At 39.7% G+C, this 16,245-nt stretch overlaps 1 protein-coding gene and 1 long non-coding RNA gene across 5 annotated transcripts in view; one reads left to right on the top strand and one right to left on the bottom strand.

The window, feature by feature from the left end:
- Positions 1-16,245, bottom strand: part of SERAC1 (serine active site containing 1) — a 77,643-nt gene that overhangs the window by 23,475 nt on the left and 37,923 nt on the right. For all 4 annotated transcript variants that reach the window (XM_067701671.1, XM_067701672.1, XM_067701670.1 and 1 more), the window contains exons 6-9: positions 15,394-15,525; positions 13,553-13,674; positions 12,428-12,556; positions 1,376-1,489 (exon numbers count right to left, since the gene is read on the bottom strand). In XM_067701671.1, the coding sequence (XP_067557772.1) occupies positions 1,376-1,489; positions 12,428-12,556; positions 13,553-13,674; positions 15,394-15,525 (497 nt within the window). The remainder of the gene's footprint in view (positions 1-1,375; positions 1,490-12,427; positions 12,557-13,552; positions 13,675-15,393; positions 15,526-16,245) is intronic.
- Positions 4,822-9,535, top strand: LOC137204399 (uncharacterized). The gene is made up of 3 exons (XR_010933596.1): positions 4,822-7,199; positions 7,962-8,155; positions 8,301-9,535. It is a non-coding gene; the product is annotated as an uncharacterized lncRNA (long non-coding RNA).

The raw sequence follows: 16,245 nt of genomic DNA, 5'->3' as shown, positions 1-16,245 counted from the left end.
ACTACCCCACACAAGCCCACAGCTATGGGGCTCTCCTAAAATTCAAGAGTTGGAATTTTTTTTTAAAGAGGAAGATCAAGTAAAAATTAAAAAGAAAGAAAGAGGGATGTGAATTTTTAATGGAGAAAAGAGATAAAAGAAAGCCAAAGGAAATATATACATTAAGGTAAGGTGACATAACTGATCAACAAGCCATTACAGTCTGCCAACGTCACCAGCACAGCCTTGCCTCTCCCCAGCACTTAGTTTTATCACTTATATCACTTATGTGATATCATGTCATGTATATGCAATGATTTTCACTCTCTAAATTTTTATTAAATTTTACCACATTTTATATGCATTTAAAAAGTATGCCTTTTAGACATATATCAAGTGAGATATTAATATGTTGAGAAGTTTCTGGAAAGGTAACTATTACATTCCATGCACTGGACATTCTACTGCAGATGCACCTATTGTTTCGGAAATCAGTCATAAGTCACAAAAAAATCAAGCTTACTTTCCCACATTCCCTTTTTAGTGTGTTACCACACTAAAGACTGCTTTGTGCTTGATTCCTGATTCCACCCGAGGGAACTGAGATGACCAGAGAGCACCATGCTTTTGTGCCACGTCTAATGGTTCCCAATTAAACTGGAGCGTTTAGAACCTCTAGGATGGTGTTTCTCATGATGTGGGACGAACCAACTACATCGGCCTCACCAGGGATGCCTGTTACAAATGCAAGCTCCTGGACTCCACCTCACATCTACTAAATTACAACTGCTAACTGTGAGCAGGAATGTGCATTTTAACACGCTTCCTGGATGATTTTTATGCACTGATGCTTGAGCACCACAAAGTTTGTTGCTTTTTTCTTTTTAAAATCAAACTATGATGATAGAAAAGTTGTCATAATGCCAAATTTTTTTTTTAATCATTGACATATGTATGCTGTGGTTAAAAATCAAGACTATGGTCAAATAAATACTTTTTCCAAGTATTTACCTTTTTTCTATCTTAACACATCTTTTGCAGATATTTTACTGGAAATTAACTCCCTGGTAATATTACTTGTAAAAATTATCTGAGAAAGGTAACGCAAGACAGCATAACACAAAGGTAAATGCCATATTTAGACAACAGGTTGCTTTATGAGCAATTAAGATTAAATCCATTTTTAGAAATACTTAGCAAAAGTGAAATTCATGTATTGGTGCTAAATCATGATTATCAATTCTGACAATTGAGAAAAAAGCAGAAATTTAAAAACAAGCGAAAAGTTTTTTTTCTTTTATAAAAAATGAGAATTATTTCCCTTGAATGAACCAACATGTATAATGTTTTCAATGTGATCTTAAAAAGTAAACCATATTTTGAAAATGTAAATTACCTCAGAATGTTTTACTAAAGCTTCCAAACAGAACATTTCCACTGTAGCTGAAGGAACTTCTCCAAAACTTTCAGCATAAGGAAGTCCATTTCCTCCAAAACACCATAAACCACCCTGAAAGTGAGATAATTAAAATTCTTAGTGAAAAAGGTGTCTAATATTTTTTGTTTGACAAAAAAAAAAAAAAAAACCTCTGTACTATATACAGTATTAGAAAGAACTAATATGTAAGACTCAAAATATTCTGGAAACTTACAGGGAACTTTCATTATGCAAACTGTTGCTAGACTAGAAAACATATGGAATTATTCTTAGAAGAGAGCAGTCTTTGAGACTTTCTCAATTCTTTCCTCTGTGTCCTCTTATCTGAAAGTATGGAGACTAACACATAAATCTTGACCAGTAAGAAAAGCCCAGAGCCGAACAATGTTCTAGTGTCAGATTATGCCAGTTGAGTCTACTTAAAAATCTATCAATCAAAATAACAGAAAAGGCATTACTGGAAAAATTTAAAATAAAGACAATGATAACAATGATCAGAGAGCTTTTAATTTTAAAAAAAAAGGGAATTCCCTGGCAGTCCAGTGGTTAGGACTCGGAGCTTTTGCTGCCATGGCTTGGGTTCAGTCCCTGGTTGGGTTCAGTCCCTGGCTGCGCAGCGCGGCCAGAAAAACAAGAGAGAGAGCTTTTAATTTTTCTTAAATTGAAATTCAAGTTCACATGGAAGAATAAACAGAAGAGTTAGGAAAATTATGAAACAGAATAGTGGGGACTAGTCTTAATAGATGTTAAAACATATTATAAGAATAAATGGGGAAAAGAAAATTTCAACTATTAACCACGGGTCAGTAACATGCAATAATCTCCTAAAAATCAGTGAAAAATACCAACAAGGCTATAGAAAAATGAGCAACAGTCATGTTGCTCTAAATGCCTCTAAAATAGATAAGAAAGGATATTTTACATCTATCAGACAGGTGGGGAAATAAGACGTTCTCATTACCCTGCTGCTGGTAATATCAACGGGCTACTTCTATGGAGGACAATTTAGCGACAGCTGTCAAAATTACAAGTGCCCATGCCCTTCAACAATTTATCCTACAGGACACTCACACACTGGCAAAGTGATATAGGTACAAGTTTGTTCATTGCAGCTTTGTTTGTAAGAACAAAAGATTGAAGCTCCCTAATGTCCTTCAATAGGGGGTTGGTTAAATAAAAGATGGTACAATTATACAATGGAATGCTATGTGAGTCTCTTCATATATTGATATACATCACTCTCTAAGATGAACCCTTAGGTGAGAAAAAGAAGGAGCAGAGAGTGTGCACCATATGCTACCATTTGTGTAAAAAGGTGTGTTAACTACATGTGTATATTGGGGTGGGGAGATACAAGGGAAGATTTATTACTGTATCTTCTTTTGAAGCGCTTTGTATTTGAACTAGGGGTCATAATTGTGTGCACACAGACCACCTGCTGGCAAAAGAGGACAACTACAAGGTAGTGTCTTTCAAAAATGTATATATAAAGCCCAGTGTTTCCTGTAGGAAATACAGTCCATAAGTTTCTGCGTTCTGAGTTAATTTATAGGGTTCATGGTTCAGTAAACCTAGTAAATGTTCAAAATGTTTGGCCACTCTATAATTCTTATTCATGCTGTCTTCTCTGATATAATAATCTTCTTTTTTTCTGAGTTTAAACATGCTTGGATCTCAAAGATTCATGCTATTTAAATGGAGGACTGGGGGCTTCCCTGGTGGCGCAGTGGTTAAGAATCCGTCTGCCAATGCAGGGGACACGGGTTTGAGCCCTGGTCCGGGACAATCCCACATGCCGCAGAGCAACTAAGCCCATGTGCCACAACTACTGAGCCTGCACTCTAGAGCCCATGAGCCACAACTACTGAAGCCCACGTGCCTAGATCCTGTGCTCTGCAATAAGAGAAGCCACCGCACTGCAATGAAGAGTAGCCTCTGCTTGCCGCAACTAGAGAAAGCCCGTGTGCAGCAACAAAGACCCAATGCAGCCAAAAATAAATAAATAAAATAAATAAAATTTTAAAATAATAAAATAAAATAAATGGAGGACTGGGAAGGACTAACTCATTGACAGTCCTTGCCTCCTCCAGCAGAGATAAGGGTAGAAGGTGGACTGGTGGGCTTTGGGGGGTGGGAAATTTTTCTTAAAAACCTACCACCACAACCTGCCTCCCCCAAACCCCTCTCCTTACATCACAGCTTCAAATCATCTGACCTCTTTCCAACCTAAATGTTCCAAGGAAAGAACAGGGAGAAGGAAGAGAAAAACGATCCAGGATTTTCCTTTTTCTTGATCATTTTTAAAGTGGGATATAAGGGTGCAGTTCAATTTTATCCTTGTTGGCAAAGCTTTAAGTTATTTATGAACTGCCAAATTGTGTGGCAGTAGGAAGCATACGCAAAAAGCAATAAATAAAATGTATAAATTCATAGTGTGATCATACAAAGTATTTTCCAACTCCTAACACAAAAGTCAATATACATGGGTACTGCTTCTTTATCACTGGATTAAGATATACTGAAAAACAATTTCTTAAGGATCAAAGAAATCCAGAGGAAGAGGTGGAGAGAGTGACAATGTTAAAAATAATAATAATGGGTAAGGCATAAAAATTAAAAGGAAACGATAATAATAAAAGCATAAAAGGAAATGTCAACTAATCAAGTTAGTAAAGAACTTATATCCATACTATATATGAATTATAGGTGTATAACAAAGCTTTTTACGTATCATTTTCTTATTATGATACTCAGAGACACAACGTTACTATGAGTTAATGTGGTATTTTTCCAATGCATTTCAACAGGTTTATACCAGCCAAATAATTTAATACATAATAGGTATTTTCTTACCATATAATCTACCTTCCAATTAAACATAACCCTTAGAGCTATCTCTGTTTTTTCTTTGTCATACACAAATGCTTTGACTCACAACAGAAATGTGCCAGTTGTTATTTAAGTATATATAAGTTTGTGTACAGCTGGCTCTTTTAGCAATGTCATGATTCATCCATTCATTATTCAGTAAATATTTATTGAGAGCATATTGTGTCTGAGGTACTGTACTTGGTACTGGGGAGATTATAAGAGAAATCAGAAGAAGAAAGAGAAAAACAGAAGAGAAAAACAAATAAGCAAGCAAATAAATATATAAAATAGTTACAGAATGGGAATAATGCTATGAAGGGCAATAAATGCAACAAACATTTGAGATAAAGAGGAAGGTCTCTCTGAGGAGCTGACAAGCAGAGATCTGAAGGACAAGAAGGAGGCAGCCATGTGACAAGCCAGTGGCAAAGCAGTCCAGGCAGAGGGAACACAAGTAGATACACAATGAGCAAGTTTAAGGAATGGAAAGAAAAGGCCAGTGTGGCTGGTGCAGTGTGCATGAGGGAGGGAGGGGAGGGGAGGGTCAGAAAGGTGGTAAAGAAACAGAGTCAGGCAAGCTGACGCTGAGGGCTGCTAAGAGACGCAATGTCTGAAAATAATGATCTATTCTCCTACAAACACTTAGAAATGAGCTGGGTTTGCTTTGTCTCTGTACTTACACCTGATGAGCAGATTTACCCATAACCAAAGTCGGAAGGAGGGAAGGTACAGGGAGTTCGCAGATGACAATGATGGGTTCATCCCAACAGAAGGAATCCTTGATCTGCGCAGCTGTACATCATGAGGAACTTGCAGAACCTTGGAAGCCTATCCATCCCTCTGAAAGCAAGCGGCATAGTCTCCTGTTTTGTGTAAGCATCTCTGTAGGTTTCCAAATCCTCTGGCATTAAAGAAATCTCCCATCCTTAAACCCCATCTATTGGCATCTTCCTCTCAATCACAACCCATTGCTATACTTATGCAGATGGATGTTAGAAGTGTCTTGATGCAAGGACTTCAGACCTTAATGGCTTAGCTGATTTCAGAGAGACTCTGGGAAATTACAAGGGAAGATGATAATACTAGAAATGCAAGATTTTAGCTGGATTGTCCTTAGCCAAGACCACAAAAGCTTTATGATGGGAAATCATTTCAATGCACCATACCCACTGTTCTCTTGACTCCAGGCAGTTTGCCACATTAGATCAAAAAGAAATCACAATCTAAAATGTCCAAACTTCTGCATCCCTGGTTGCATCCTTAGGCTCTAGGTCACGTTCACCTGAGGTCCTCTAACCAGTGTTGAAACTGGAGACAAGCTGACTGATGGGGAGTGTCCAGATGGTAACAAAAACCAAAACCAGACTGAAACCCGGATCCTGACATCAAAGAAGGAGCGATCTTGATAGTTATATCTGGGATAGTAGAAGACCAAGGACCACCCTGGCCTGTCCCCCGACCTCCCACCAGAACTGCAGTCAACAAATTCCCAGGCAGATCTTGGACAGCTACCAAGGCTTTAGATGTGGGAGGAGGTGACAGATGTGGGAGAAGTGCTTTCACTCTCACTGACCCAGTTCTCCCAATGAACAGAAAGAATAAAAGGAGGGAAGGCAAATCACTGCCAGGGTGGGTGGGGCGCAGGGAGGATGGGGAGTTTTGATACTGCTTCTAGCTGTGGTTGTGGGTCCCTTTGTTTTAATATGTGTGAGAGCTAATCTCTGTGTTTCTTCATAAAAAATTACAACCTTAGAGCTCTGCAACTTGTGCAAACTAACGGCGTAAATGACGTTCACTGTAAAGCATGAGTTTGTAACCCAAGTCATCCTTAAGGGTCTGGGTAGATAGAATTCAGGGGAGAGAGGAAGTAAGCTTGGCTGGGAAAAAATTACATCTTTATCTTCCTAACACTTAACTAAAATTTTTCATTGTATTCAATTATAAACACAGACAATAAACCACAGAAACAGCTGCAGTCTGTGTGACTCTCAACAGAAAGCGCAGCTATTTCCCCACCGCATGTCACTTGCTGCAGCTATCTGAAAGGAACATTATGCTCATCGTTCCTTTGCATGCCAACTGCACATTCTCACACTGGTGACCTAAAATCGACACTGCATCTAACTCTCAAAAGGTTCAGGGTGGAAACAGCAAATGTGTGTAAATAGACATATAAAAATATATCTATAGAAAGAGGGAGAGTAAATGGGGAATGATAAAACAAATGGGATAAAATATGAATAATTGGCAAATCTAATGAAATGTATTATTGTTGCAATTCTTTAAGTTTGAAATTGAAGTACATGTATTAATTATATTACAAGTTTTTTATTTTGATAACAATATTTCAATATAATTGGTCTCCCACGTAATGCTATGAATTGTATTTTATGCATCTAGAAATGAGTTCATAGACTTTACCAAATCACCAAAGGGATGCAACTTTGGGAGTACAGAGATTAAGAAGCCCTGCTCTAAACCCGATCATAACTGTAGGCTATCTGCCAAAGCCCAGAGGAAGCTCTTCACGTGAGCAGTTTTGTACAGAAGCAGCTCACTCCACTTGAAGGGAGCCTGGGGATTATCACGGGACAGGTTTGTCATAAACTGATCAGATCACTAAAAGCCAGATGGATGCCCCTCCCACTCCTTCATCCCCAACTTACTGGCATATAAAAAAATCCAGAGCCTGACTCAACTGGGGAGGGGGTGGGGAAATAAGAGTAACTACGATGGAGTTGCTTACTGATCTGATGAGACGGAACCTCAGAATGGAAATTAAACATTTATTTCAATATTAAACTAACTAAAGATGTGCTCCTTCTTTAAACTGCAGGCTGAGGCCATGACTTCTGGGCAGAAAAGAAGTGGCATAGCGTATTCAACCACTCTCCTCTTCACTTAGCAAAAGGTACGGAAACACTGTAGAAGGTGACAGAACACTATCAAAGGCAGAGGGATGGTAACTGAATAGTAATGAGCAGAACATCTTCTGTGCTGAAAATGAGGAACATCAGGCCAGGTACCAGGAGCTCTGGCACGGGAGTGAGGAGAGAAGTGAGTGACAGCAGTGGGAGAGGGCAGTGGGTGGGATGCCTTGCAGGAGCAGCGGACGCTCTTTGCAGGGCAGGAGAATCAAGAAGAGCCAGGGACATCTTACTCTCAGAAAACAAAGGTGCTCTCACTGCCACCTTGGGGATGGAATTTAAAAGGATAATGAGGTCAGCCTAAGGAACAGGTTCTGGTGGCCAGGCAGTGGCGCTCCGAGCATCAAAAGGAAAACAATGACTACACTTCACTGGAGCGACTCCAAGACATGGTCGAAAGGAGGAATTATAAAAAGTGTACTAGAGAAGTCATATCTACTGATATGTCCCGAATTTTTCATAAAAACAGAGATGAGGAAAAGATAAATCATTCTGTTGACTGAAAAAAATGAACAACGTGAGAGTTGTGAGTTACGTTTTATTTGGAGCAAAATGAGGACTATAGCCCAGGGAGACAGCGTCTCAGACAGCTTGGAGGAAGTGCTCCGAAGAGGTCAGGGGAAAAGGTCAGTATTGTGTATGATTTTAGAGAAGGGGGACGTGCTGTCAAGCACACATGTTGCCCGAGGCTTGCTGCTCATCACGAGGAGCAGTTGTCACCACTAACGATTTCAGTGCTTTTCTAGATACGAGGAGATGCAAGAACCTGGGCTCATAAAATCTTCTCCTGAAAATGTCTAACTATCTGAAGGCCTGTTCTGCCAGTTTTTCCCAGAGCACCGAGCACCTCATTCCCGATCTCCGCCCTGAACTCCTTTCAGGGTGTGTTGATGGTCAGTGGCTGCAGTGGCCAGTGACTTAATCCTTGTAGAGGCAGATGGTGAGTGCCAATTTTTAGTTGGCAATTCAATTGGTAAAAGAATGTAAAATACTATGATTTGTTTTGCTGATAAAATACTTTCTCCTCACTGAGTTGATTAGTTATTATAGTAATAGTGATAATAATTTGTTTTGATTTCTCTTAGAGATATAAGAGATATTTTACGAAGACAAAAGTCTTGCTGAAATGGTACCACAAGAATAATGGCATTCAGTAGTCACCCTCGGGCGGGCCGGAGTTGGAGTCTGTTTAGGATGCTACGCCTAGGACGCTGCTTTGATTCACTCAGAAGCCCTCTGCTGTGTGTGGGTAGTTGTCTGCCAGGTATTTACATCTAGTCAATGGGAGTAAGAGATGTGGGGAGAGAACACCAACACCTCCATCAGAAGGGGCGCCTTTTCCCATCTGAAGGCAGCCTTATTCCAAAGGAGTGGAGCTTCCCCGTGGAGCACTCAGAGCTCTGATGACACTGCAGACACTGCCTTCCTCACCTAATGCATGGTTTCCTTCAGTTTTCACACTCCTTGCCACCAAACAAACTTTACACTCTGTAACTGTGCCTAGTGGCACCTTCCTGTCAATCTTCTCACCACCCCCAGGGGCAGGCACAGCAGTAAACAAGGGCCAGTCCATGCCTGGATCACAAAAAGTAAAGGGCTCAGACTTAACATGTAATGGGAAGCCATTGGAGGGCTTCAAGCAGGAGTATGACTGGATCTAACTTGTGTTTTTAAAACGTCACCCTGGCTGCTGTGAGGACACAGAACTGGAGAGGTAAACTGGAGGCTAGAGGTTGATGTGGTGTCTGCAGCTCACAGAGGTGATGGAGACGCGATAAGGAAGCTTTCTGGATCCAGCAAGATGGTGAACTTGGCTTCCAGTTGTGGACAAAGAACGTAGCCTGCCATTACAGAAAACAAACAATGCGCCCGCCATCAAGCCTTCAGCCACGGCAGCACCCCCACCCGCTGTGTGCCTGAGGGGAATTCAGGACGGAGGGAAACGTGAAAGATTCTGTGCTCAATACTGGCCCTAGATGGTTAAGGTACATACCTAAGGAATAATTTCAGTGAGCCCAGATTCTTGCATCTTCCCCTACATAAAATCATTAACTTGAGATGTCTGTTCTTTGTGATTAGCAGTAATCTATGATGTTCAACTACGTGGCTTTTTTTTCCAACAAAATTCAATATTTCTGGCTCCTTCCTTACCTCTATGGAGCAGTTCCTCAGAGTTATATGAGACGCTGTTTCCTGGGCTACAGTCCTAAGTAAGGTCCCCTGAATAAAACTTAACTCACAACTTTAGGTTGTGTGTTTTTCTTTAGTTGACATAGTGAGCACCTCCCATGACAAACATGTTTAATAAAATATAACAAAAGCTGGGCTTCCCTGGTGGCGCAGTGGTTGAGAGTCCGCCTGCTGATGCAGGGGATGCGGGTTCGTGCCCCGGTCCAGGAAGATCCCACATGCCGCGGAGCGGCTGTGAGCCATGGCCGCTGAGCCTACGCGTCTGGAGCCTGTGCTCCGCAACGGGAGAGGCCACAACAGTGAGAGGCCCACGTGCAGCAAAAATAAATAAATAAATAAATAACAAAAGCTATTTTAAAACAAAGTCAAGCGCAGGGACTTCCCTAGTGGTCCAGTGGTAAAGAATCCGCCTTACAATGCAGGGGACGCGGCTTCAATCCCTGGTCAGGGAACTAAGATCCCACATGCCGCGGGGCAACTAAGCCCGTGCGCCACAGTTACTGAGCTCGTGTGCCTCAGCTAGAGCCCACATGCCACAAACTACAGAGCCCATGCGCCCTGGAGCCTGCATGCCACAACTAGCGAAGAGAAAACCCGCACGCCACGACTAGAGAAGAAGCCCACGCACCTCAATGAGAGATCCTGCATGCCTCAACGAAGATCCCGCGTGCTGCAACTAAGACCCGATGCAGCCAAAAATAAACAATAAATAAATCTTTTAAAAAAATGAAATAAAACAAAATCAAGCTCTAAAGAAAATAAAAATAAATAAAGGGAAACCCTTGGGTGCTAGAATAGAAAACAGAACATTCAGCAGAAGCGATAAGCACATAGCTGATGATGTAAAATTCCTGCAGGCACCTCAGGATAGGCTTTTAACACTTGTTCAGTGCAGAAGGTGTGGTTTTGAGTCTCACATTCTATGGGAGCTAGATTTGAGATCCCTATATAAAGGCAGAACCTTGGAAAGATTGCCTCCTTGTCTATAAGAAAGTCTAGAAAAACTCTGCCTAGCAGCCCATGAAAGCAACAAGAAGCCTGTTTCTGCTTGGGGCTTTGAGTGAGAAATCACAATCCTAAGACTCTGCCATCCATAGATATATCTGAATTTATACTACCTATGTGCTACAGAAATTCCAAACTAAGGAATCAATATAAAAAACTAGTCCCTAACAGTGAACTCCTAGGGTATCCAAAAGAAGCAAACACAAAAACTGCTCTGTAGAGATAAATTTAGAATCTGAGGTGCTTGGGACTCCCATAGAAAACAATCAATCTGGCTAAAGATAAGCTCACAGTAAAAATGATTAACACATGTTAATCTACAATGTAACATAAGGGGGAGTCTGTGCCACCACAAACAGGAATTAACCCCCAATAAACTGAAATAATAAAAGACTATGAAAGAGACTCTAAAATTATTTTTAAATGAAAGGAAGAAGAGAAAGCAAGATGAACAGGACACTACGAAGAAAAGATGATGGTGGCCAGGAGTAAGTGGCTACAGTGAAGGTGGTGAGACAAAGGGATTCAAGGTATACTTGAAGGAACAGCTCACAGTAACTGCTGATTAGGTGAACCTGGAAGAAAGGAATCCAGAATTCCTAGGCTTTAGATTAAGCAACTAGGTGGGTGCTCTGCCCTCTACCAAAATGAAAAAGACTAGAGGAGGAAGAGCTTTGCAGAGTGTGGGTGGGTTTGGCATGTAAAGTTGGGATGCCTATTACACATCCAAGTAGAGACGTCAAGAAGGAGGTTGAATATTCAAATCTAGAGCTTAGACGAGAACACAGGGCTAGAGATATTGAATTTAGGTATCACCAACATAGAGGTAATATTTTAAAGCCTTGTCAATTACTATTCATTCTTCAAGATGCGACTTCAGAGTACTTCCTATGAAGCCTTTTTTTTTTTTTTTTTTTTTGTGGTACGCGGGCCTCTCAATGTTGTGGCCTCTCCCATTGCGGAGCACAGGCTCCGGACGCGCAGGCTCAGTGGCCATGGCTCACGGGCCCAGCCACTCCGCGGCGTGTGGGATCTTCCCGGACCGGGGCAGGAACCCACGTCCCCTGCACCGGCAGGCGGACTCTCAACCACTGCGCCACCAGGGAAGCCCCCATGAAGCCTTTTTAAAATGGTCTTTTTTTTTTTTTACATCTTTATTGGACTATAATTGCTTTACAATGGTGTTGGTTTCTGCTTTATAACAAAGTGAATCAGTTATACATACACATATGTTCCCATATCTCTTCCCTCTTGCGTCTCCCTCCCACCCTCCCTATCCCACCCTTCTAGGTGGTCACAAAGCACCGAGCTGATTTCCCTGTGCCATGCGGCTGCTTCCCACTAGCTATCTACCTTACGTTTGGTAGTGTATATATGTCCATGCCACTCTCTCACTTTGTCACAGCTTACCCTTCCCCCTCCCCATATCCTCAAGTCCATTCTCTAGTAGGTCTGTGTCTTTATTCCTGTCTTACCCCTAGGTTCTTCATGACATTTTTTTTTCCTTAGATTCCATATATATGTGTTAGCATACGGTATTTGTCTTTCTCTTTCTGACTTACTTCACTCTGTATGACAGACTCTAGGTCCATCCACCTCACTACAAATAACTCAATTTCATTTCTTTTTATGGCTGAGTGATATTCCATTGTATATATGCGCCACATCTTCTTTATCCATTCATCCGATGATGGACACTTAGGTTGTTTCCATCTCCTGGCTACTGTAAATAGAGCTGCAATGAACATTTTGGTACATGACTCTTTTTGAATTATGGTTTAAACAGAGTGATGGGCTCTTAGAGTAACCTCTTACACACTCTGTGACTTTGTTTATTTACCTGTCTCCCCATTATCCTGAACACCTAGCCCATTGTGTGGCACACAACCAGGAATCAGTATGTTTATTCAGTTCATGGATGAATGACTATTCTGAAGTTCTAAGTGTGAGTCCCTGGCACAATATCTTGGAAAAGTGGGCACTCAAAACTATTTACTGAATGAATAAATGAACTAACCTTCTGAGCAGCTAGACTTTGACTGCTTTCACTCAGAGCCAAAGATGTAAAATACTGGATACACTCATCTAGGTCTGTTTGAGGTAAAGAAGCCAGCAACTGTCTGAGCTCTTCTTCAACGGAAGAATCCTGAAATAAAGGAAAAGAAATTCTTCATAATTAAACTCCACAATTGAGTATAACAAAAAGTACCCAAAGAATAAAGCCAAAACAAAACAGGAGAGGTAAATCAGTGCTTTTAGTCTTGAAAACAGTCACCACCCTGGTAAGCAGAGAATCATTTAATTTTGAATTCTATACTTTCATGTCTGCTAACTCAATCTGAAAGACCTATTGCAAAGCATAGCTCAAGATTTTCACCTCATAGGCTACTTCACATCTTGACCCAAAATGAATTATTACATTCTTTCTAACTAAAGCTGGCTTTTTAATATGCAGAACTTGTTCCTATCTGATTTTTTCTAATAACTAATATCTAGAATAATTTGTTTTTCTATTTTTCAAAAATGCATTGCAAGTTTTCAGATTTTCATTTTCTAGAAAAGTCTGAGAAAAGCACTCAAGGAACATGCTCTAATATCTATATTAGTAGTTAACAATTAATATCCATGTATATTAGTACATTAATATCTATACGTAGTAGTTCTCCAGAGACTGTTTTGCACCCCAGGAAATATTCAGCAATATCTGAGACATTTTTGGTTGTTACAACTCAGGGGTGCTACTGTCATCCAATGAGTAGATGCCAGGGATGCTGCTACAGTGTACAGAACAGCTTCCAACAACAAAGAATTACTTGGCCCAAAATGTCAGTAGTGTTGAGAAAAACTGTTCTATAGCAACCTTAGAACAAAGGACCAATTTATGGATGCTGATATGCTAAGAAGCCACCCTCTGGTGTATAGAGACTCCCGACTCCACATAGGGGAAAATAATTTAGGAGAAATAGCACCTCCTGTGGAATCAAGAAATCTTGGAATGGAAACTACAATTGCAGGTTTAAACCCTAGTTTACCTGCTTGTGACAAGTAGCCAACAAACTGCTTTTTGAATGGTTATTTTGCACCCAAAGTGAAGATGATATATTAAACATTTTTTACTCACTGGATTATTTTATTTACTTACTTCTTTTAAAGATGGCAAAGGAGGTGGGCAGAGAAAAAAACGAAGATCACTATCTTTGCTTCGTGCCAGACCAATAAGAGTTCTCAGATCACAGGCTTGAGCAATTATCCTATACTGGTAATCTATTGTAAAAGTATATTGCGAGTACCCAAATTAGCTTATGGCTGTTTCAAAGGTTAAATGAACAACTTAACTTTTAAACGACAAGTTTGTAATTCAAAATTTCCCAGTTTTTTTTCTAACTGCAACTGCATTTACAATACCGTAAGCTAAATATCCAACATTTCCGTGACTGATCTCATAATTCTCAACCTATATCTAGATATATCACAAACTAACCTTTTTGAGAAAAATAAACCTCAAATGTGAAAAGTGATAGGTCAGAACCAATTTAACTTCTCCTTAAAAAAAAAATTCCATCATCCAAAAGCTATTTTGATCACTACTCAAAAAACCTGAGTTCTGTTTAAATCTGTCATCCTCTGGTACCTACATGGTGCTTTGACATTCCATGAAGCCCATGAATAATCTGAGGTTCCAGACAGTAGTACTTTGTTTTAGCCTTCATGATTTCACCATTCCATTCTTATGTATTGCTATAGACTGAATGTTTGTGTCCCTCCCAAATTCATGTGTTGAAACCTAATCCCCAATGTATTTGGAGGTAGCACCTTTGTGAGGTGATTAGGTCAAGATGGTGGAGCCCTCATGACTGGGATTAGTGCTCTTATAAAAGAGACCCCAGAGAGCTCCCTCAGTCCTCACCAGACACAGAATCTGCTGGCACCCAGATCTTATATTTCCCAGCTTCCAGTAAACTGTGAGAAATAGATTTCTGTTGTTTATAAGCTACCCGGTCTAAGGTATTTTGTTATAGCATCCCAAATGGACTAAGGACATGTATCAAAAAAAAACTGCAGCCACTGAAGGAGACATTTTTTAATAATAGCACTATATAACTTGGGTGAGTTCTTCAGAATCAAGTGGGGAACTTTTAAAAAATCTACATGCCAGGGCTCCAACTTTGATTTTTCTGATACAGTAGAAGTCTGAAATGGAGTCCTGGAAGGCAGATTTTGAAACAGATCAGATTTTTATTCTAAGTCTCCACTCGCATTAAATAAGCTTATTTTTACATTACAAATTATTATAGCCACCACTCAATCAAACTAATTAACTTGTATGAAGACAGAGATCTTATTCTGAGACTAAATTTTTCTTTGAAAACATTCTTTTTTGTTTACCCATTTTTACAAGATGACTCTACTAACAAAGTGTACTTTAGCCCCTGTACTCAGAGCAGATCTGATCTCTTGCTCATGTACTTTTACTGCAGAACTTGCGATTTTAAATACAACTAAATATTTAAAATCTTCCTTAAAAAACAAATATACACACGCAAATTAGGCACATTTGACCAAGTATTAGTATTAAAGCCAAACAGACTGTCAAAGTGAATGCAAATGTAACTTTGATGCAGCCAGCAATTAAAAAATATTTTATTAAATAGGAACCAAAAAAAACACAGACACATTAGGCCATAACTATCAGAATCAAGAGTTTCTCCAATCAAGTAAAAGTTCATTCTGGTAGAAAGTTATACAAATATATCTACCTCAGTTTTGAGGGTGTTCTTACCAAACACAATATGACTACAAGGCCAGCAGGTTTTACACTTTCTCTATCACTAGAGTTTCTTTTAAATTTTTTTGAAAATATTTTTTACATATATTAATATTTCCTGAATTATTTTCCTTCCTTAGTATCTCCTTCCCTTCTCTTTTACATCAGAAATCAAGAGCTAGCTGACGGTGTGCCATGTGTTCAGATGGTTTCATTACCATGCCAGTGACGGGACTCTGCCATTTCCTGCACAGCCTGCAGTCGTGCTGCTCTGTCATCGGACTTACTTTTCCTCAGGAGCAGCCACACAGCACATTCGTGATCTTCTATGTCAATTGTACTAAAGGTGTCTTTGTTAAAAAAAAAAAAAAAAAAGACAATGTGAACAGTTAAAACAACATTTTCATCCTCACGTTTAAGACAGTAATTTATAAATATTTTAAATCTACAATAGGAAAGTTATATCCATCTCCAGGTGTTGATAATGACTGATAGGTTTGTTCTCAGTTCTGTCATATTATTTTGTTACATATATTTTGTATGTGCTTTTGTTTTATATATTATGTTGCTTTCACAATGAGATCTTTTTTTTGGCTCCTTTTCCCTAAAAAACTTTTTATTATGAGAAATATCAAGCATATGGGATAGATTAAAAGAATAATTGACATCCAATTGACATTGACATCCACATGCTTACCACAACTAGATTTAATAAATGTTATTATTTTGCCATATTTGCTTAATCTATATGGAAGTGTGTTTTTTTTTTGTTTGTTTGTTTGTTTTTGCCATGCTGCATGGCTTGTGGGATCTTAGTTCCCCAACCAGAGATCGAACCCAGGCCCTCAGCAGTGAAAGCGTGAAGTCCTAACCACTGGACTACCAGGGAATTCCCCAGGATGATTGTGTATTTTTTTCTGAACTATGTGAAAGAAAGGCGCAGAAATAATGACATTCCACCCTTTCATAGTTCAACATGCATCTCCTAAGAATAAGCCTGCATTCTCCTATATAATCACAATGCCATTTTAACACCCAAAAATACTAACAAAAATCTGCCAAATCATCTA

This window comes from Pseudorca crassidens, chromosome 13, assembly GCF_039906515.1.
Source record: "Pseudorca crassidens isolate mPseCra1 chromosome 13, mPseCra1.hap1, whole genome shotgun sequence".
In the NCBI taxonomy this organism is placed as follows: domain Eukaryota; kingdom Metazoa; phylum Chordata; class Mammalia; order Artiodactyla; family Delphinidae; genus Pseudorca; species Pseudorca crassidens.
The sequence above is the reverse complement of the archived record's forward strand: the minus strand, read 5'-3'. Positions and strand labels throughout refer to the sequence as shown.